Source organism: Pseudochaenichthys georgianus, chromosome 15, assembly GCF_902827115.2.
Source record: "Pseudochaenichthys georgianus chromosome 15, fPseGeo1.2, whole genome shotgun sequence".
NCBI classification, from domain to species: Eukaryota; Metazoa; Chordata; class Actinopteri; order Perciformes; family Channichthyidae; genus Pseudochaenichthys; species Pseudochaenichthys georgianus.
Genome location: NC_047517.1, coordinates 30,987,079 through 31,009,562, shown reverse-complemented (window position 1 = coordinate 31,009,562; position 22,484 = coordinate 30,987,079). Strand labels below are relative to the sequence as shown.

The 22,484-nt window shown below is 42.4% G+C and overlaps 1 protein-coding gene across 4 annotated transcripts in view; it reads left to right on the top strand.

The window, feature by feature from the left end:
• The window catches only part of htra1a (HtrA serine peptidase 1a), a 31,069-nt gene that overhangs the window by 6,397 nt on the left and 2,188 nt on the right, over positions 1-22,484 (top strand). Inside the window, exons 1-9 of one of the 4 annotated variants that reach the window (XR_004553531.2) lie at positions 1,233-1,869; positions 9,013-9,112; positions 9,960-10,164; positions 20,818-21,012; positions 21,093-21,125; positions 21,214-21,328; positions 21,552-21,609; positions 21,992-22,049; positions 22,183-22,278. Coding sequence is in view for 2 of the 4 variants with exons in the window: in XM_034100308.1 (XP_033956199.1) it covers positions 1,410-1,869; positions 9,013-9,112; positions 9,960-10,164; positions 20,818-21,012; positions 21,093-21,125; positions 21,214-21,328; positions 21,992-22,049; positions 22,183-22,278 (1,262 nt within the window). In the remaining 2 variants the exon portion in view is untranslated. Of the gene's footprint in view, positions 1-1,232; positions 1,870-9,012; positions 9,113-9,959; positions 10,165-20,817; positions 21,013-21,092; positions 21,126-21,213; positions 21,329-21,491; positions 21,610-21,991; positions 22,050-22,182; positions 22,279-22,484 lie in introns of those variants that run through there. The other 3 variants (XR_004553530.2, XM_071205724.1, XM_034100308.1) reach the window with 3 other exon arrangements.

Here is a 22,484-nt window from a genome sequence, read left to right as displayed (position 1 = left end):
CCTTTATCCCGTTATGCCCCGCTTTAATTGCCTTTAGGATAGAGAGGCTTGTGTTACCCTGAGCTCTGGTGCACCGCAGGGGGCCTCAATTCTCTCCATTTTAAGGCAATGCATCTGAGAGGTGCTCCCCTGCCCAGTCATTCCAACCTTTAGACATGTATTAAACCTCTTGCCTGCACTCAATCACAGTATATTGAGGCGGTTTATGACACTGATTCATTGCCTCTTTTTAACTGGATTCCTTTACAGTTCACAGCAGACGTCTAAACAGAGATTTGCTGTTCACCAGGACTAAAGGTTGCTCCCTTAATATGTGAAACCTGTGTTATTTTAATAAATAATAAACGTCAAGCTTATTTTATTGTATTTTCTGAGAAATGTAGTTTTCCAATGTAGGGCAGATTTGTATAGAAATACATTTTAAGATTACTTGAGTTATTTACACTTGAACGTGGGGAGCTGTAATTATAGTTATTTGGATATCCCCATTATATGTTGTTTATATTCCTGCTAGCGGGGTGCTTATAACCCACAGAGCTGGGATAGGATCATAAATAAATAAATGTGCTCGTGCAATTTTCCAATTAGAACAAATTTGACTGTTTATAAGGGTTGTTCACAAAGTGCTACATTAACTCCACAAATCCCACAATCCACCCAACTTTTTTTCTACTACTGATTTTCCCAATTAGCCAGAGGGCTTGAGGGGATGCCAGGAGTGACTAATTCAGAAAGGGAGTAGTAAAGGTACAAACAACAAGCAGGAACTATAGGCCTGCAGGATGTCTGTGAAGCTTATAAAACATCTGGGCTCTGTGGCTCATTCCCCTATGGGTTTTCTTTTTTGTAAATAACAAAATCCGAGTTGATGCCAATATCTGCCATGAAAGACCATGGAGCTTGTCTCTGATTTTCTGCAAGAGGTTCTGTTGGATAACCTTGACCTTGCCAATACACCATGGAGGGAAACAGGAGCAAGGATCATTTACATAATAGTTGGCAAGTCTTGTTGCCATGCTGCTACTTTCAAATATTACATTTGAGTGATTCATCTCTTGTATCCCATGCAGGCTTTTTTCTGCTATTTATTTAATTTGTATTGTACCCTCACACTTCTGAGGACCAATCAATAACACAGTTCTTCTGATTCCTACGTTACGTGAACGCACCAATCACCAGGCTTGTTGTGATTATGTAGAAAGTGAGTTGCGTCTGATGCGGAGCCAGTAAAAACGTAGAGTCGCGTAATTGGTTGTGCAGTGAAGTTCAGTTAAATGCCTCTCCAGCTCAAGTGACTCCCCCCCTCATTACTACTGAGCTCTCTCATCCCATTACACTGCAAGCAGAGAGCGAGCTTTAGGAACTTTTTTAAACTTTATATTTAAATTTGAAGACTTTAGTTTTATACCATGTTTTGGTCACTCCTGTGCGTAATGGTAGTCTTTTCATCCGTGCCGGCAGATGCGCAGATCTCCACCCGGTATGTTGTCGGATGTCCTGCTCGGTGTGACAAGTCGATGTGTCCCCGGATGCCGGCGTACTGCCCGGCGGGACAGAGCCTCGACGCCTGCCACTGCTGCACGGTGTGCGCGTCCGGCGAGGGCGAAGGCTGCGGCGGCTTGGGGAAGCTCGGGGACCCGGTGTGCGGAGAGGGGCTGGACTGCTCGATCCCTGGCGGGGTGGGATACAGTATCACGGTGAGGAGGAGAAGCAAGAGTGGGACTTGCGTGTGCAAAACCACCGACCCGGTTTGTGGAAGCGATGGAGTGTCCTACCGGAATATCTGCGAGCTGAAGAAGGTCAGCCGCCGCGCGCAGAAGCTGCAGCAGCCACCTGTCCTCTTCATTCAGCGGGGAGCCTGCGGGAAAGGTAACGCTGATAGGGTCGTATTAATCACCATCAAAGACCCCAACACTGACTGAGAAGTTGATCTGGTAGGAAGTTGTGAGGGTAAAAAAGTATAGGCCACTCTGTATTTACAATAGTTATGCTAAGTAACAATGTTTTTTAAATCTCACTTTCAGATCAACAGTTTGTACAGATAGACTAAAGTACATATGTAAATGTTCTTTATGGTGTGATGTTGAGCCTGAAGCTGCATTCAGTGGCACACAATCCCCATGTGTCCCGGATAACAACAGCCAACTGTGTTTCCCTCTTGTTGCTGAATAACAATTAGACTCCCATCAGAGAACTGTTTCAACCTTTGCCCAGTTGAATGAAGTCATGATCTCTCCCTGATGTAAAGCTTTATGTGCCGTCACATGGATATGATCCATATGATTGTTTTATACAATACAGTTCATGCCAGTGCAGTCTGCATTAGCTGAACAGAAAGGAATTTGATAAGAAGGATAGTGTAGGCCGTTATTAAGAGGTACTGAAGCAATACATTGGTAATAACTGGTATGTGTGGGTGTTTCAGTATGGACCAGCTGAGTGTCATGTGTCAAGTATTTCACCCTAACCAGTGGAGCTAAAAAATAAACTGACATAATTCTTCACTTGTTCTGCTGCTTTATGAAACAACCCAACTGAGAACTCAAATGGTTCACAGAATGTATATTATCGAGACATCAGGACTGAAAAACATTAGCACAAACACACAGGTGTTAAAGACATTGAACTGAAGTGTGCACCACATCTGCAGCTGAACAATTCTTCAACACCTGTTGCCTCAAAGACCTTACCTCAAAGCTTGGAAACATATTCCCCCCTCCAGCAACCCCCCAAACTCTTTCCTCTCTCTCTTCTTTTTCTCTTTCAATGGGTCTTTCCCTCTCTATTTCTCTCCGTTTCTGTTGTCACTCGTAAATCACACCTCAGTCACATGAAGGAATGTCTGGCGCTGATTCAAAGCCATAATTCGTCCTCCGTTGAAGACAGTTTAAAACAGGCAGGAGACACAGAGGAAAACACAAAATTAGCAACCTGTATTTTTGGGAAAGGTTTACAGATACATAAAAAACTGTGTGGGCGCGGTAGTAGCACAGACTGTATCGCCACATTTGTTTTTGAGTCATGTAAACAACTCAAATTGTTAAGTTTCGCCCAAAGAGCTAACCATGTCTGAAACAGAGCAAGTCTGCGGTAAGCATACTGATTTTCCAAGGTTCCGAAGTGAACATTTCCATACCTGCAATAAGCATTTCACATTTCATTTGATACATCAGACATCCAAGCATGTCTCCTGATTTAAACTTCAGCATTAGATTTGATGTGCAGTTGACACTGAAAATAAACTCAACTCCCCCTGTGAGAGACTTTAACTATACCCTGTAATTTGGCCCCATTTTAAGAAAACATATGCAAGTACGTTCCGCATGATGTCCTATTTTGTGTGGATGGTAATGCAAGACGTTGACTATGCAAGTTGTCAAAAAAAAACAGTAGGTCAAACATGTCTGTGCGTCTGGGTTCTAATAAAATGACCCACATTTAATTTATTTGGCATTTTCAAGACTATACTAATGGTGAAAATGGAGAGACTGACAGGAAAATGCTGCCTAGTAGAAATGGATGACATGCAATTTACACGGTGTTTATCTAAGACCACCAGAATACCCCCAAAAAGCTATTTTTGTTGAAAAGTTGACTGGATGAATATGGATGTACTTTCTTGATTATCTGTATCGACGTTAATCCGATCTGCTGAGTGACTGTTCTGTCAGGTTGCACTCTGTGACTCCGGCTTGTGACATTTGCTGAATGTGCACATTCTTCCCAGACTTTTTCTCAGCCAACAATAATATGGAAATATATCAGACGTTTTTCTATCAGTCTGCTCCTGCATGTTTCCGTCTGTTTTCCTCATTTATCTTCCTTACTGCTCATGATGCCTGTGTTTCTCTTGCTGATCATTCTCTTAATTCTCTCTCTGCTCAACCATCTTTTCTGCATGCCTCTTTTATAAATCTCCTTTATTCATATTTATCTCATCTTTTTCTGACCACAATATGTTTGTATGTTCTCTTTCCTGTAATAAATGTCAACAAAGGTCACCAAGCTTTGGAGTATTTATATCAACATACAGTATATACCGTTTTATAGTTTTCAAAATGATGTTTGAACCTAGTGAGGCCATTTTAGTTTGATAGCAGTGTATCTCTTTGATCCTTATACAGAAGGTTCCACAACAAAATGGGAAATAGTTTAAATTGGAATCTTACCTTACTGTTACGCTGCAACAAAGATCTTATTTTTAAGCGTCTTTGAGTTTCATGAAAAGCGCTATAAAAGTCCCATGTATTATTATTATTATTATTATTTTATAAACAGCAGCAAAGCACAACTATATATCTATAACTGCAGAAAGGCAGGGCCTCAGTGAGTCATGATCTTACGCTTTAGTGGCATAACATAGGCATCTGTCAAAAATGAGTTTTGAGCCAAGCTAACTATGACTAACTGGAAATCATTTTTTAAATGGTCTACACAGAGTAACTCTCTGTCACAAAAATATTTTTTTTATTTTCAACAAAATGAAAATGTGCTTCCATTTTATACATTTAGAATAAGCATGGTGGACCTCAGTTTGCTAAACAGTATAGAACCTGTGTGTGTGAGTACATGAGGAGGAGGGGCTGACCTCACTGTACTCATTTAGTATTTAGAGTCTAGGGAATAGAGAAAAAACTGCTTCCGCCTGCGGGTGCCAATAAAACAGTGGGAATTATGTAAGGGAAAATTGAAAAAGGAGAGGCCCAGAGCCACGCTATGAAGGTCAATGCATATAGAGAGCGGATTTGGATAGGAGGCCTTTGTGTGTGTGTGTGTGTGTGTGTGTGTGTGTGTGTGTGTGGTGTGTGTGTGTGTGTGTGTGTGTGGTGTGTGTGTGTGTGTGTGTGTGTGTGGTGTGTGTGTGTGTGTGTGTGTGTGTGTGTGTGTGTGTTGTGTGTGTGTGTGTGTGTGTGTGTGTGTGTGTGTGTGTGTGTGTGTGTGTGTGTGGTGTGTGTGTGTGTGTGTGTGTGTGTGTGGTGTGTGTGTGTGTGTGAGAGAAAAATAAATGCAGTTTTTCTTCAAACAACTTGTGTTTAAAAGGTTTCCCATCACTGAACGCTTGATTTAACTTTAGGACATGTGCATATTGTAAACTGATGCTTAACTGTATTAGCACATTTTATTTAACACTAATAAATCCAGGATCAAACCTCAATATGTATTCCATATGGGAGCCACTTTTACTTTGCACGACTGAAACTGACTTAAGTTACTGCCGAGGAGGAATTTGATCATCTCCAACGTCTTCAGTCTAGACGTATGACTATAATCATTTTTCCTCTTTCTGTCCTTTTTATTTTGTTCCTGTTTTACCAAATTAAAATAGACTATTTCCAAATGACTCATTCAATTATTCATGCCTTCTGTCTGTAACTTGCTCACATGCCTAAATGAATAATCCAACTGCAGCTGATGAAACACAGTTGTTAAAATACAGGATTGCTTACAACTTAATGTTGTTCATAACTTTTTAATGCTTAAAAAACGCTTGAACCCTCAAAACCGTCTTATATTGTCAGGTCGGCCATTGATGTTGCAAGTGTTTTCTTTTTATTTATTCAGTTTTGTCCGGTTTTAATAGATTTGTGAAGTGCTTTTTGACCCTTAACAAAAAAAGCTAAATTAAGTTTAAAGGTATTTTTTTACTAACAACATCATTTTTCCACATAAGCTTGTTGTAAGTGTTTTGGCTTTTACTCAAAGCACTGACGACGTATTTCTGACCTAACCACATTGTCTGCGGTAACTTCTTATTTCTTGCCCTGCACTATCCATATCCAAATATAGATATCATTTTCCCACACAGTGGAAAGCCTGCAACTACAGACCTTCTGGAGTCAGCTTCTGGCATCTATTCACTTGATGGTGAAATATTACCAAAGCAATATAGGGTTTAGACACTAATCAGTAAGATTGAAATGCAGACTTTCTATCCACACATCAGGGCTTCAAAGTTAAGGATGAATTAGTATGAAGACAGCGAATTAGACTTAATTATATACAAAAGTAAGGCTTTTTAAAGCTCGGTTCCGCAGTGAAATAAAGTCCAGTGTTTAAATCTGGCAACAATGCCTTGGCAACGCTCTTTAATGTAACTGAAGTTGCACAACGTGTGATTCGTGATTTCCCATCAGCTCGTCACCACTGGGCCTATAACTCTGCTATCATCACATTATAGCTAGTGTGCCTCTAGAAATAAAGTTCCCCATGCGTGAGGAGGCAGCCCTAACAGGAACACAGTAAAGTGAAAGTATGTATGGACGCTCCAGAACCTGGCCAGAATAATCCTCTCAGAGCTGACCATGAACTCCCCCGGGTGATAGTAGGAGGTAAATTACTCCAATCTTTCCATTAGTTTTCTCTCGTACTGTGGTAAGAAACCTGTGTTTAATTTATGAGATTTAATGTTTAATTTATATATTTAAATGGAAATATATGTTGAGGGTTGGAGAAAAGTTGTTAAATTATTCTTTGCTAGCGGCATGGCTCGAGGGATGTTGGTCAGGGGGGTCCAACACTTGGTACGATGAATTGTAGCACATTAATTCTCCAAAGATAATTAATTGACTTGGCTGATCCCCTTACTCCAGCCCCACATTTTTAGGTTATTGTTATGAAGAAGATGAAACTTATTGTCATTACGTAGTACAGGTACTATGTAACGAAACAGTTTCTCTGCATTTGACCCATCCTAGTGTTAGGAGCAGTGTGCTGCCATTATGTACGGCGCCCGGGGAGCAGTGTAGGGAACGGTGCCTTGCTCAGGGACACCTCGGTAGCACTTGGTCTTTCCGGGACTTGAACTGGTGACCTTCCAGTTGCCAAGCCAAGTCCCTATGGACTTCGCCACCACCGCCCGGGGAGAAAGCCAGTGACTTTGGTTATCCTTAACGTTTTCTCTAGCCCCTCCAGCAGGTCCAGATGTTCGGGTATGTAATGAAATATCTCAACAGAAGTTCATGGTTCCCAGAGGATGTTTCCCACTGATTTTAGCGCACCCCTGACGTTTGTAGTGCCACCATGAAGTCAGTTTAGGTTGAGTAAAATACCTCAACCACTAGAGGAAAGAGTGCCATGATTTTGTTTGAATACAGACTTGCATGTCCCTCTCTGGGTAAATAGTAATGACCTGCAAAGTATCTGAGATTTCCTTCAGTCTCAGCTGCACTCTGTGCTTCATGCTAATAAGCAAATGTTAGCATGCTGACACCATACTTATGGTTAATATGGTGAATGTTGGGGAATCATTTTCCCTGCATGTCATCTTTCGCCCTCTGACACAGATGACCAACCTTGAGCAGCCGTTATCTCCCTTAAGGAGGGGCTGCCCAAGCATTTTGTTGCTGCAGTTTATATCCGGGCAACTTCGGTCAGAGATAGTTATTGTGACCCGAGCCATAAGCGACAACAAATGTGATTCAGTGTCCTCAGCTGTTTTAGTCTATCTATTGAAGAATGACTGTGAACTAGTTAAACCCTGGAGCTACAGGAGGGATCTTCAGAATTGATCGTGGCATCTCAGCCGTGTGGTCAACTCGTGGCCCGTGACATGTCGTGTGAATTCTCCGGCCGAAGCTCCAAATAAACCGTCAGTGTTTGCCATCAAAGCTCCAGCTCTCCATCGTGTCTCTCTTTGAGTTCTGACTCCAATTGCTTCAGAAGTTTCCCCCACAGTGAATGTTAGCTCATTCTAACAGCATTATCAGCTAAGCGTTGTCGTTTGGAGCATCTTAGCATGCATTTGCTCAAAGCAGTACAGTCTAACGTATAGCATGGCAGCATACACCAGCATTTTCCCCTTGAGGTTTGACCATTTTTTAAATATTGTATAATTTATGGATATTCAGTACGGCAAGACACCGCTCATTCCATGCCTGTGTTAGCTTACAGGCACCTAAAGCGGAAAATCTCTTTCTTTTTTCTTAACCCTTCACTGCAATCAGAGATATCCCAGGGCTTATGGGTGCCTTTGACTTTCGTAAGTTCTGTTCTTTAGGAGAAGAATTCATGAAAAGTGTCTTTGTGAGACAAAAGGGTTTTAGGTATACGTGGCAAAAGAAAGGGTTTATGCATGGGAGGATGAGACACTCAGGGAAAGGTCTGGGGAGTCTTGATTCATAGCTTTGGTTAAACTGTCGTCTGGATAGACCGTAATTACCAGGTAAATCAGTCAACATTTCCTGACTTGCCCAACGCGTATGGATATGATGGGACTGGTGATTCAGTACATTTGGCAGTCCACATACATACAGTGCCAGACAGTGTTTGTGTGTGTGTCAGTGGTGTTATACTTGAGAAGAGCAGTTTGGTCTTAACAAAAGATGCTTTGAGAATTTAGATTCTGTGTTTACAATCAACTAAAGGCTAAGGTGAGGGTAAAGGTCAAGGTTAAGTATTTATTTGTGAGGTTTATAGCCTGTGTGTGTGTGTGTGTGTGGTGTGTGTGTGTGTGTGTGTGTGTGTGTGTGTGTGTGTGTGGTGTGTGTGTGTGTGTGTGTGTGTGTGTGTGGTGTGTGTGTGTGTGTGTGTGTGTGTGTGTGTGTGTGTGTGTGTGTGTGTGTGTGTGTGTGTGTGTGTGTGTGTGTGTGTGTGTGTGTGTGTGTGTGTGTGTGTGTGTGTGTGTGGTGTGTGTGTGTGTGTGGTGTGTGTGTGTGGTGTGTGTGTGTGTGTGTGAGTGAGTGAGTGATGTGAGTGAGTGAGTGAGTGAGTGAGTGAGTGAGTGAGTGAGTGAGTGAGTGAGTGAGTGAGTGAGTGAGTGAGTGAGTGAGTGAGTGAGTGAGTGAGTGAGTGAGTGAGTGAGTGAGTGAGTGAGTGAGTGAGTGAGTGAGTGAGTGCATGCCAGACCTGACCTAGACAGTTGCAAACCGCAATTGAACTGTCTTTTTTTATTTTCCTCCCTGTGTTATGTTGCTTTTCTATTTTCACACAGCTCTTACATCAGGCAGTATTTCTGTGCATCTTCTGTTTGTTTTGTAATCGTCAAGTTTGTGTGTGTTTTTTTTAAATTTTCAGGTCATGATAACCCAGACAGCCCAAGACACAAATACAACTTCATTGCCGACGTGGTGGAGAAAATTGCTCCGGCTGTGGTTCACATTGAACTCTTCCGCAAGTAAGATCCACGCACCTGTGTGTGTGTGTGTGTGTGTGTGTGTGTGTGTGTGTGTGTGTGTGTGTGTGTGTGTGTGTGTGTGTGTGTGTGTGTGTGTGTGTGTGTGTGTGTGTGTGTGTGTGTGTGTGTGTGTGTGTGTGTGTGTGTGTGTGTGCGTGTGTGTGTGTGTGTCTCAGTGTGTGTGGGACAGACCGAAACACACTAGAGTTTACAGCCCACCTGTGGGCTTAACCAGACCACACCAGTTGCACATCACTTACACTCCATTTCAGTCTGTCATCGTATTTTCTTCTCTTCGCCTCACTAGCTTTCATGCTCTGTTATCTTTTATGCCCGCTTCTCATCCTTTTTTTGACAACTCCATTCTTCATCTGTGTCACCTCCATCGTGTCTGTCACTGTGCTTGTAAAGTGTTTCTTTGAACGTCGGCAGCTCTCTGACTTCAACGTTTCCGCCTTTCCCTCACTGTCTTTTTTCTTTCGTGTCGCTTTTTCTTCTCTCCTTCGCTGTCATTGCATTAGTTTGACATGAAAACACTTTTGCATTGAGGTTTTTCTGTATACTAATGCTGCAGTGTGTGTTTGTTTCCTTTTAATACTATGTTTATTTATACATTATCAAGCTCTCCTTTGAATACTTACCTGCCTACTGTTTAAATATTTACCTCCTGTGGAGACAGGCTTTAACTTTGTTTGCTTTCAACTCTCGAGTGTTACACTGCTGTTACATCAGGCATGGGTTGTTCTGTCTTTTCAGGGTTTCTAGGTAAGAGACAAGTTGAAAAAGTGAACTAAATTGAACTAAATTGAAAATTCTCTCCTCCTCCATCCCTCTCTTTCCCCAACAGGATGACCTATTCCAAGCGAGAGGTGGCGGTGGCCAGTGGTTCTGGCTTCATTGTGGCAGAAGATGGCCAGATTGTGACCAATGCCCACGTCGTGGCCAATAAGCATCGAGTGAAAGTGGAGCTGAAGGGCGGTGGTACCTATGAGGCCAAAATCAAAGACGTAGATGAGAAATCAGACATCGCCCTCATCAAGATCGAAGCACCGGTCAGTCAAAGCTTGTCAATTTGGGAAATATGCTTAATCATTTTAATGCTGACAGCAAAAGATTAATACCACTTCATGACTTTTTAGGGGTTAGAAGCAGGAAGTGAGTTAGCATAAAGGCTTGAAGGTGGGGTAGGTCATTTTGGAGAAACCAGCTCGAGTGCGCTAGAATTTGAAAATACACAGCCGGAAAAAATCTGCCACTTCCTCACAGAGCCCCTCCTCCAACACACACGAACGTGCACATGACCAGTGAGGGCACGAGATAAGTTTGTGCACAGATGGAAGGCTGACAGGCAGGTAGGCCATCCAGTTATTTTAGCCGGGCCGGCTCAGATGATTGGTCGTGCTTTTTACTTTACTAAGGCTTCCACAGATGACATTTTTTAATGGATTTTTTGTCAAAGCACTTCAGATATTCATTGCTATCGGGAAGTTAAGAGCATTCCATGGAATATAACAAAAAGTGTATCTCGAGCCGGTTTCTCAAACTTACCCCACCTTTAATGCTCGTAAAACCCCAGCTTGTCTTTTTTCATTTCCGTTTGTGTACAGATTAATTTAAACAAACAAAGCAGGGATAGGCCAGCTGTCTCCCTCTGCTTACAATGTGTATGCTATACTAAGCTAAGCTAATGCCTCATGGCTCTAGCTTCATAGTTAGCATGAAAACATTTAAATATTGATCTTTGCATTTAACTCTAAGCAAGAAAGCCAATTAGGGTATTTCCTAACATCTTTCCCTAATCCATAAAAGAACAAATAATGGTTGTGATGCAACAACATTTTCTGTCAGGTTATTTAAGCTCTCTAAATCCGTTTTTAATGACAACTGAATTTATGATTCAAACAAACCTTGGTTTCACAAATGAGCTTTAATCCAAGGATTTCTAAAGTGGGCTGACTCTGGGAGATCATTCACTGTGCAAGTGAAGGAAAGTGAGAATGCAGGTGCAGCTAAATGGGTCTTAAAAGACAGCTGGCTGGCAGTCTGTCCAGATCCTGGAGGTGTGCAAGCTGCAATAACAACAACTTGTAGAAACATGTTACAAACCTGTGGTCAGTTTAAAGACTATGTTGATATTTAAAGGAAAATAGTATCTATTACTATTATAATAGTAATACATATCTTTCTAAACTTTGCTACATTTACCATATTTCTCACAATTCTCTATTTGTCTGTGTGTATTTGTCTGTCTACTGGACTAGAGGGATCCACATTACAATATAATCCCAGTCAACTGTCATTTGAAGGAATGTGTGGCAGAGATCCAGGGCCTTTTGCCTGGGAGTCATAGCAGAGCATTATGGAGCTTACTCTCATGGCTGGGTGACACAGCTGAATAGATGTTCATGACAGCAACACAAGGTGTATTACAAAGACCTCCAACTCTGAAAGAGGTTGAAACATTCAGGTTTTTGTTTGGCCGACAATGTGGGGGAAGACTGCGGAAAAGTGCTGTGACAGGCGCTTTGTTTTTGTTCATCCCACAATAAAAGCGGTTCCGTCTCTTAATGACAGGCCGGTCTTCAGTCGGGCGATTTGATTCAACACATGCTCAGTGTGTCCAGCCTTTTCAAATTGATGCATATTCGGGAATAACTCATGTTGTAGAAGCATGCAAGATGATGGTCAACAATAATGCATGCTTCATCACTGCAGGAGTCGTTGAAATGTATTTGTAGCATTCCCTGCACAACGCATTGGTGGGGAAACAACAGGTGTTTGTAATAAAGCAGGTTAATGGTAATGAAATGACAGCCAGTTGTATCCAGGCCAGGGAGTCATACTGGCAGAAAACACATTCTCCGTAATGAATATACTTGTAAAGATAAAGTGTGTAAGTGATTGTTTGAAGTCAGAGCAGGTTATCCCGGCCATGAGGCTGCGATGAGGCTCCAGAAGACCTGTGGTCTCTTTGTAAATGCCACGCGATTAAGATGGATTTGGCATTTCCGCAATGAATGTGTGTGTGTGCCTGTGCATGTGTGTGTACGCGCGCTTGTGTGTGTGTGTGTGTGTGTGTGTGTGTGTGTGTGTGTGTGTGTGTGTGTGTGTGTGTGTGTGTGTGTGTGTGTGTGTGTGTGTGTGTGTGTGTGTGTGTGTGTGTGTGTGTGTGTGTGTGTGTGTGTGTGTGTGTGTGTGTGTGTGTGTGTGTGTGTGTGTGTGTGTGTGTGTGTGTGTGTGTGTGTGTGTCTGTGTGTGATTTAGCAAGAGTTAATCGAGGGCAAAATGAGAGGATGAGTGCGTTATAATGAGAGGATAGCAGGGCACGCCAACTTGTCATTTTGAATGACATTTAAAAGGGAAAGTATAGTCGTCCATACTTATAGCTTCTGGGTATTTAATTTCATAAACCTGAAGAGCAATAATAACTATAAATTCCAGCTTATTCAAAGACAGTTCACTGAAAGTAGATAACGGATTGCAGTCAACGCAAGTGTCAATTAAAATCTGGAGTCCTTGAGGGCAAGACAGGGTCAAGTTACAGAACATTACTGACAGGGTATTCAAATAATCACAGTTGCCGCCACAGCCAAAACCCTTTTAATGAAAGAGTAATGAATCACCTTTTTGTTCATAAGACTTCATTTAAGTCAATCAAGCCTTTAGCAAGGCTAACCTCACAATGGTATACTCCAAGTTAAGTCTCAAGTCTTTGCACCAAGTAACCGTGACTGCAACAGAGCAAGAAAAGAGAAAGATGCCCATAATCTCTTGCTGCAAACAACATTCGTAGAGATTCCTTGAGCACAAATTGGACTGTTTTGTAGCTAAATGTTTGTGAGTTTATAAATCCATATCCTGTCTGGTGCAGATTATGTATCTCTTTAATCTTCCATCCTTCCCTCCCTCATTCCTATGTGCCTCGCTCTCTGCTCCGTACTCTTCTCTCTGTTCAATTAAAGCTGAAAACTGTCAACGTCAGCTCTCCAGAAGCGGCCATAGATAATCAACGAACAATTGGAGCAGTTTATGAGTGAGAACATTCAAACTTAGCTTTTCCCTGAGTAGAATGACTGGCTTCTGTCTTCCTTTATTTTTCCTTTTCTATGTGAAATTGTAGTTTATTGGTAGCAAGAACCAGTGCGTTCTTGAGGCTGTGGTCTACCCTTAAACTCTGGGGAATACATTAGTCCGTCTACAGCAGATGGAACTTCAGAGAGGAAGGGGGGGGGGGACAGTGCTTTACTCACTGAGCGGAGGCGTATGGGGGAAAAGGAGAAATCAAGAGGGACAGAGAAAAAGCGAGCGATGTGGTCAAGGCCTGGAAAATGGATCCACATGTCTGCAGGACTATGTGAGCTAATAGGCTAATGAGTGCATCGTGTGGCAAAGGAACAATCACGATATAACGCATTATGCTTTAGCTCTTAAAAAGCCTTTCATCAACCTCTGAACTTGGACACGGTCACATTCACTTGGAAGTATTTACGATGAATTGTACGCGTTCACATTTACCTGCTTTCACTCTGACTTGAAAGCTTGCTGACTTGGCAGAACATTTATTTAATCACATCGACTTATATTGACCCCAGCAGACTTGGAAGCAATGCTACCTTGGAATGACTTCAAACACTCAAACGTACTGTGCAATGAAATGTTCCGTATCATTCCAGATTATTTTACTGCGTGGCCTGTGCAGTCATTAACCTCGGCTCTTAGTGCTTTGTACTCCAAATGAACGCAGTGAACACATTGATCCTTGCCTGTACTCACACTGCAGGTCAAAACAAAAGTTCAATGGAATGGAAGTCCCGTCTAGCTTAAGGTATTTTGATAAAAAACAAAAAACACAACAGTTACAATTGGGATTTGCGTATGACATGTTCAAATGGAAAGGTAAACCCTTTTTTCTTAGGCGGGGTAATGATAATTGTTTTTAAAATAATAATGCAATCCTGCTGTAATTGTCATTAAGTCAACACACATGCTTAAAGTTAGCTTTACAAGATGTGCAGTGTGGCAAGGAGAACTGACCTCATATCCCCCTGAAACAATGGCACTGTTTGTCTCTGTATTATCCATCACCTGCCATTAAGAGTCTCAAACCGTTTTCTCTGGGAACATTGCCTAGCGCTGTGTTGGACTGAACTATTATTATGTGTGTGTGTGTGTGTGTGTGTGTGTGTGTGTGTGTGTGTGTGTGTGTGTGTGTGTGTGTGTGTGTGTGTGTGTGTGTGTGTGTGTGTGTGTGTGTGTGTGTGTGTGTGTGTGTGTGTGTGTGTGTGTGTGTGTGTGTGTGTGTGTGTGTGTGTGTGTGTGTGTGTGTGTGTGTGGACTAGCATTACTATACTTGTGGGGACCTAAATCTGTTTACATAGTCACGTGTGGGGACTCGCCTCCCTTATGGGGACAAATTGGAGGTCCCCATAAGGGGGATCATTACTTTTAGGGTGAAGACTTGGTTAGGTTTAGTGTTAGGGTAAGGGTAAGGGTTAGGCATGTGTTGGTTAGGGTTAAGGTTAGGATAAGTCTCCAGGAAATGCATGTAAGTCAATATAATGTCCCCTGAAGTGATGTATACATGGTGTGTGTGTGTGTGTGTGTGTGTGTGTGTGTGTGTGTGTGTGTGTGTGTGTGTGTGTGTGTGTGTGTGTGTGTGTGTGTGTGTGTGTGTGTGTGTGTGTGTGGTGTGTGTGTGTGTGTGTGTGTGTGTGTGTGTGTGTGTGTGTGTGTGTGTGTGTGTGTGTGTGTGTGTGTGTGTGTGTGTGTGTGTGTGTGTGTGTGTGTGTGTATATAGAGAGGAAAGCAAAGGAATGTGCCTCTGTGTAGCCATGTGGCCCTGCATTTATCTATCCGTTTATCAGCAACATTGGATACATTTTTCCACAGGAAGGCTGCATATCCCTTTGATGAACAGTCCTGACAGACAAATGCAAGCTTGCAATCAATTATTCCTGTGTCTGTGTCTGTGTGTCTGTACATCGATTTAAAACAGCTTACCACCGGGACCTGGGTGACTTGCTCCATTGCCAGTGGAAAGACACTGCATGTTGTCCTTCAGAGACAGGCGGAGGGGAAATGAATCCTGTCCTCCTCTCCTCCTGAGTCCTGACCCAACCTTACTCCTTCATCTCTGTTCCCTGTGACCAAAAGGTTCCCATGCTAAAGGATGCAGTCGTGTGGGAATAGAGCCAAGGAAAATACACACACTCCTGTCGCCCTGCTAGGTCTCGATGCACTTTCCCTTGGTCTACTTGTGGCTGCGTAATAGTTTTCCAAGCCGGCTGAACAGACCTTACCCGAAGCGGTTTCAGGTCACTGTTTAATGGCGTCACTTTAGATGAGGCATGATAGAAAAGGTTTAAATAAACCACAGCTATGGGAAGATGGTTGATAACCAACAGTGTGTTTTACTGACTATCAGTTTATTCAGTTTGTGGAATTCATAAAGATAAGTCTATTATAAAATCGGTCCAAAACGGATTTTTAAGGGGATTAGGAGCATATATGATATAATCTTATTGCCTTTAAGGGTAACTTCACCCAATTGACATCACATCATTAACTTTTTTTAATTTCAGGAGCAATGGTACTTCTTTCTCACAGAGACATTGTATTTATATAAACATATTTAAATCAAATTATAAAAAATGTGTGGAAGGAGATGTTGCTTTCTATTTGATCCTTTTTCATTACAAGGCACCATGAACAATTCCATTCACCTGCACTGTATTATTAAAAGTGGATATCTTAAATGCCAGAACATTAAACTGTCTGCAGCTGGATTTCATGCCAGGTAAATGAGAAATACTTTTCTTATAATTTCGCCGCTTCTGCCTTTTTATTATCTACCAAGTCATTAACTCAACATTCCACAATGTGGGTGTAGTCCTTTGAAAAGAGGAACACATACAGGCGGTGCTATAACCCTCTGGTTTTCAAACTGTGATCCAAGGACCCTGAGAGATGCTGTAGGAGATTCCAGTGTGCTCCCCAAGCCATATAAAGAAGAGTCTAGACTACAATATAGCTGCCCGAGACATATAAACACTTTGTTACTCACTTTTATCTCTGCATGCACATTGTAAACAATCAGCTTTCCAAAATCTCTTCTCCTGTTCAAGGTCATGGCAGTAACATATTTCAGGAAACAAGATGCAGAGTAATTACTGCATAGGTTGCCTTTCATTACCGAGTACAGTAAGATTAAACTATATAAATATAAGTATGATCTAATACTTCAAACAGAGTTGTTCACACACGCTAGGCTGTCTTGCTCAAGCAAATAAAGACCTCATGTCATAATTTGCTCGGTTCAAAGTTTTAGTGGTGTCTAGCTGGAGCCATGACGCCCCCAAGTCCTCCGAGCCAAAACTTCACGGAGTGTAACATACACACGAAACTCACAGACATATGTTTGCTCTTATAGAGACTGAAAACCTCTCCAACAACATATGGAAACCATAGTGGTCTCCGTACTGGTGTCAGCTAGGATATGGTTTAGCCAGTGTGATTACATGTTGATGTTACAAACAGTGCTGAGCGGAGCAAAGGTCTGGTTCATGTGTGGAGTGTAAAACTCATGGGCACAACGTATCTGCTTTTCAGTCGAGCTAATATGCTCACACAGGCATTCATAAACGAGTCAATAAGATACCACAACCAGACTCGCAGACAAACTTATATTCACCATATGCCCTCTCTTACCCCTCGGTCTGATCTTATGATCCTCCAACTAGATGTTCTGTATGAGCGTGCTGAATCCTGCCACACTTTTGATCTACATTAGCACAACCCCTGAGGACACATATTCAGAAGTCAGCAGTAAAACCTTATAACTTTGTCTACTTATGTATGTTGCAAGGTGGAACTTATAAAAGTATGTTCCCTGCTTTGAAGTCACCTGTATGAAAGGAATAGGAGAGCTTCAGTTGCTCCAGTTGAGCTTATATACAGTACAGGTCACTGACCCAATCAAAGCAGCTTCTCAGTGTGAGTGAAAGTGGTCTGGCTGTATATCTAAGCAGTGCCAGGTGTGAGGGTTTTAATTGACACACTTGCGTTTGTGAGGGTTCATGCCCTGGCAGGCTCCTCCCTCTCTGTGTGTGTGTGTGGTGTGTGTGTGTGTGTGTGTGTGTGTGTGTGTGTGTGTGTGTGTGTGTGTGTGTGTGTGTGTGTGTGTGTGTGTGTGTGTGTGTGTGTGTGTGTGTGTGTGTGTGTGTTTGTGTGAGTGTGTGTGGTGGCCTATGTACACATGTGCCTCAACAACTATTACGGCTCAGTCCATCACGCTTTGACTGGAGTTTAAAGTTTGCACCTGGTCCTCTGGTCATAAAACGGTAGTTAGTGTAATGGCTTTTAAAGGAGCTTCCAAATGAGCATGGCTGTAACATTAAACAATGACGCATCTCTACGGCAACTCGGCTGCTATTTTCAAAGCGGTCTGTTTGTCTGGCGGCTTAACTTTCTTATTGTCCCTTGCATGGTGTCCCTGATAACATAAATGTGATGAAACCTGGAAAGTGAATCAAGCTACAGAACATGGGGAGAAGTCTGGAATCTGTTACAGCCTGTGCCCTGTGCAACTACTTCTTCAGTAAAAGCTGCTTAGTCCTCCATCCTTTCATCTGATGCCCCACTTTTCTCACTTATCGGAGCACACGAACTTGGAAAGCAAAGTTTTCCTTTCATTTCAGATCCTATCCTTTTTCAAAACCCTCTGCAGCATTTTTGGTTTATTTTTCTGAGATGTTCTCAAACTACTGCTCTCTTGCATCCTAAACCAAAAAAAAAAATGGTAGGTCATAAACTGGATTTTGCATACACCACGCATCGCCTACTATCAAACACAACTGCTTTTGACTCATTCGTCTCACATTCTCAGACTCTTTCCCTGTGGTTTGTGGTGTTTGTTATTCCATTCTTTCACCTTGCCTCCTTTCCTTAAGTGTGGGTGAAGTCCGAGAGCAATCGTAACCTTCTTCTGAAATAGCATGGTGATTCACTTGGGTGGTCAGGAGAGGCGGGCTCACATGGCGAGATCATTTTCCACAACTGATTCCAGATTGCTGACCTGTCATGATTAGTAAGTGATATGTAAACTAGGGGTTTTACAAAAAAGGGCAGTCTGCATGTCCAGTCTCTCCTCTCACCTAGGCGCTGTTGGTTGTCAGCACACTGATGCTTTTTACACTCTTTCTACATCCGTTTTTCTGAATGTATTGTGATTTCATGTGGGTTAGTGTGAACTCTGCTGCTCGTTAAAGTTGGCGTTTTGGAGACACAATTGGGTTTGTACTAGATAGCAACAGTCACCATGGCACCACCAGTATCACTAACTGTTGTCATACAGTAATCATGGTGACTGCCGGCAGTGGCCCAGTCCTGAATTTCCTGGCATTGACTCACATCCACCTGACGTCCTCCCTCTCTCAGCTGTGTTTCTCTGCTTCCTCCCTCCATCTGGTTATACTCTTATATCCCAGGGAGTGTGAAGGGAGAGGGGCAGCGGGGGTGATTATACAGACTGCTACTCTCTGTCAGGTGTCTGTTTGTGTGTGTTGGCACGTGCCACATACATGTTTTCTGATTTATGCACATGCTTCTACAGCCTGTGTGTTTACTTTCAACATCTGCACAATGTAAAGCCAAGCCAACAGGAATCAGGAACATGGGGTTGGACATCTGTGTTTTAAGTGTGTGTGTGTGTGTGTGTGTGTGTGTGTGTGTGTGTGTGTGTGTGTGTGTGTGTGTGTGTGTGTGTGTGTGTGTGTGTGTGTGTGTGTGTGTGTGTGTGTGTGTGTGTGTGTGTGTGTGTGTGTGTGTGTGTGTGTGTGTGTGTGTGTGTGTGTGTGTGGACTAGCATTACTATACTTGTGGGGACCTAAATCTGTTTACATAGTCACGTGTGGGGACTCGCCTCCCTTATGGGGACAAATTGGAGGTCCCCATAAGGGGGATCATTACTTTTAGGGTGAAGACTTGGTTAGGTTTAGTGTTAGGGTAAGGGTAAGGGTTAGGCATGTGTTGGTTAGGGTTAAGGTTAGGATAAGTCTCCAGGAAATGCATGTAAGTCAATATAATGTCCCCTGAAGTGATGTATACATGGTGTGTGTGTGTGTGTGTGTGTGTGTGTGTGTGTGTGTGTGTGTGTGTGTGTGTGTGTGTGTGTGTGTGTGTGTGTGTGTGTGTGTGTGTGTGTGTGTGTGTGTGTGTGTGTGTGTGTGTGTGTGGAAAGTAGGTTCGAAAACGCTCTCTTCCTCAGTTACCAGCTATCTTTGTCATCTTCTAATAATAACTTCACCTTAAGGGTCGAGATCGTTCACAGCAACAAAACACAGCGACGACTGAACAAAAAGCGTGTCCTACAATCCAGCTTTCTAATTTAATTAACACTTGTTTTCGAATCTGATGTCTGTAAATGCATGTTGTCTCTTTCTGCAATTATCTATGAAACCAGAGCAAAAGGTTTCCTTGCGTTGGCAGAGACACGTCAAGGTTTATGACTGAAAATGATATGATTTATGATTTGCCTGCAATTTCTGAGCGTTTGCATGGGTGTGTGTATTTCACATAAATCCTTTTGTCTGTGTGGGCCTACTTGTGTTGCTGTCTGAGTTACCTTGCAGTCTCCTGTGGCTTCTATTTATAGCCCTGAGTAAACAAAATGGATACATAGGAGAAGCACGCGGGACAAGTCCTTTAGTCTAGTGCTTGCCTGCCATAAGAGCTTCTGTGTCTCTCCAAGGATCCTCCATGATGTGCCTTTGCATGGGCTTTGACTGTGGGTTTGTCCAGCAGAGATGATTTCATTCAGAAAAATGGAAAATGTAACTGGGGACGGATGAATATATCCATTGTGTCTGCAGGGGCCAGCTCTCAGCAGCCTGGTTTCCACTGCAGAGTGGAACAGAGCTAACCAGAGCTTAAGGTTACTCATTATGTATTGTATATCAGTCAATTTCCAGCATCTGTGGCCTGTGGCACACACCCACTATTAGTAATGATGTGTCAGCTGGGCTACTTTCCTTTAAACCAAAAAGCATTTGATCCTGATATAAGCATTTTGAGCTGTGATGTTTGGAGTACATGTCACTTCTTACTGCTTACTGTGGAAAAGGAGTCATTTTCTTTGTGTGGGAGCATTGAGTGGGATGTGTTGAGAATACTGTCAGTGGTTTTGCTATAATTATTTTCCTTCTGTCCGCTCATAAAACACATGATCATGATTAGTCCTTGAAGCTCAGCAGGGATCATGCAGTTAAAATAGAGCAGAGTTAGTGATCGAGAGCGGTTCTCATTAGAAATGTTTAAAATGCCTTACGTTATATTGGTTTTTGTGTCCATCAGTCATCAAAACATATAGGAAATAGTAATGAAATGTATTAACAATGTCACAAAAAATACTTTTTCACATGCAGAATATATCCAAATATCGCTTTTTTACTTCCTAACCCTTCATATATACCACCTTAACAGGCCAAGTCAGATCCCTCATGTAGAAGCCGCTGAGGGACAACCATGCAATAATAAATGTTCCGTTCATAAACGTATGCATTTCTGAACTCCTCTGGAATCTCACGTCATTTTAATTTATAATTGTATTTTATGTTTTCATGACTTTGAGATGTCGAGCCTTTTTCTTCTCAGTAACTTTGACCTCCAGTAATGTGAACACTCTCTCCCTCTGTTTTTCTCACATGCAGAACAAGCTTCATGTCCTGCCGCTGGGCCGTTCATCTGACCTGAGACCAGGGGAGTTTGTGGTTGCTATCGGCAGCCCGTTTTCCCTCCAGAACACGGTTACCACGGGGATCGTCAGCACCACTCAGCGAGAGGGGAGAGAGCTGGGCCTCCCCAACTCCGACATGGAGTACATTCAGACTGATGCCATTATAAATGTACGTCAATACAAGTGCAGACATACACTTGGTTTGTCTCCAAATCAAAATAATAAGTCATGTTTCCTTTCGGTTCACAGTACGGCAACTCTGGAGGGCCTCTTGTAAATCTGGTAAGCCATTTTTGTGTTGTTGGCAGATCCCTTTTTGCGTACCCCTAATGTTTCTTCTTACAACTGTAATTTCACGTTGATGTTTTAGGATGGCGAGGTTATTGGGATCAACACGTTGAAAGTGACAGCTGGCATCTCCTTTGCCATCCCCTCTGACAAAATTCGAGAGTTCCTGGCGGAGGCTTATGACAGGCTGCAAAGAGGTGTGAGCCCTCAATGACACACCTTATTATGTTTTAATTTCACTGCTTTTATTCCATCACCGAGACAAACTGGAGACAGTCTGTACAAAATTGGCTGCCAGAGTTGGACACAGAGTAAAGCAGTTTATAATTCAGCATGCCTTTCTTTGGTTGTTTTTTTCAGCTCTGTGTGCGCTCTTGAGATATATTGACTACATTTTTTGCTTTATGAATCCATGCCAAGCATTACCTAACAGGATTATGGCATTGCAAATAAACTACAAGGAGGAAAAAGCCAGAAGGTTGGTCTTTTATTTTGTTGCTTTTCACCCTCTACCTCACGTAGAGTTTTGGAACAGCACAAACATGCATTATTACGCTTTATTGATTCGATTTTTTCTATAAATGATGAAATCACTTAAAAACAAGATGATGAAACACATAAAAGATGGAGTTTGTAGATATGTGCATGTGCGCACTCTCTTGCAAGACAATTGTAGGATAAGTGAGACTATCTGTAATCCACTGCTTTATCTTAAATAATATTTTCTATCACTCAAATACAGAAAACAATACCCTTGAGCACTTTTATGTATTCGGAGTTCAAAAACAAACCCCTCGAGAAACTAAGTCCAGGCTTTTGCAGGAGAGACTCTTCATGATTGTGTTGTTGTCCATCTCTAGGACGAGCCGGTGCCAAGAAGAAGTATATTGGTGTGAGGATGATGACTCTCACTCCAGCGTACGTTGCATACTTTTTTGTGCATCAGCAATGAAACACAGCTTTAATCATGCTTAGAAAATGGAAAATGCACATTTCTTGTTTACTGCTATACAAATGATGATGAACTCTCCGTTCCATTTTCTTTCTCTAGGCTGGCGAAAGAGCTGAAGACTAGACACCGTGACTTCCCTGACATCACGTCTGGAGCGTACGTCATGGAGGTCATTGCAAAGACACCAGCTGCAACGTAAGGAGGATATTATGCCCATATGGCTTCATAAGAGCAAACGTTTTTTTTCTTTCTAAGCAATGGGATATTGTCTTTGGCACTTCATGCTACACACGTGCACCCCTCTCATCACTCTCCATGCAGCCCCTTCTCCCCTTTCGCAATGCAAATAGACAGTATATTTCATTTCCTTGCCTTCAGATTATTGATCTCCTCTTACTGTC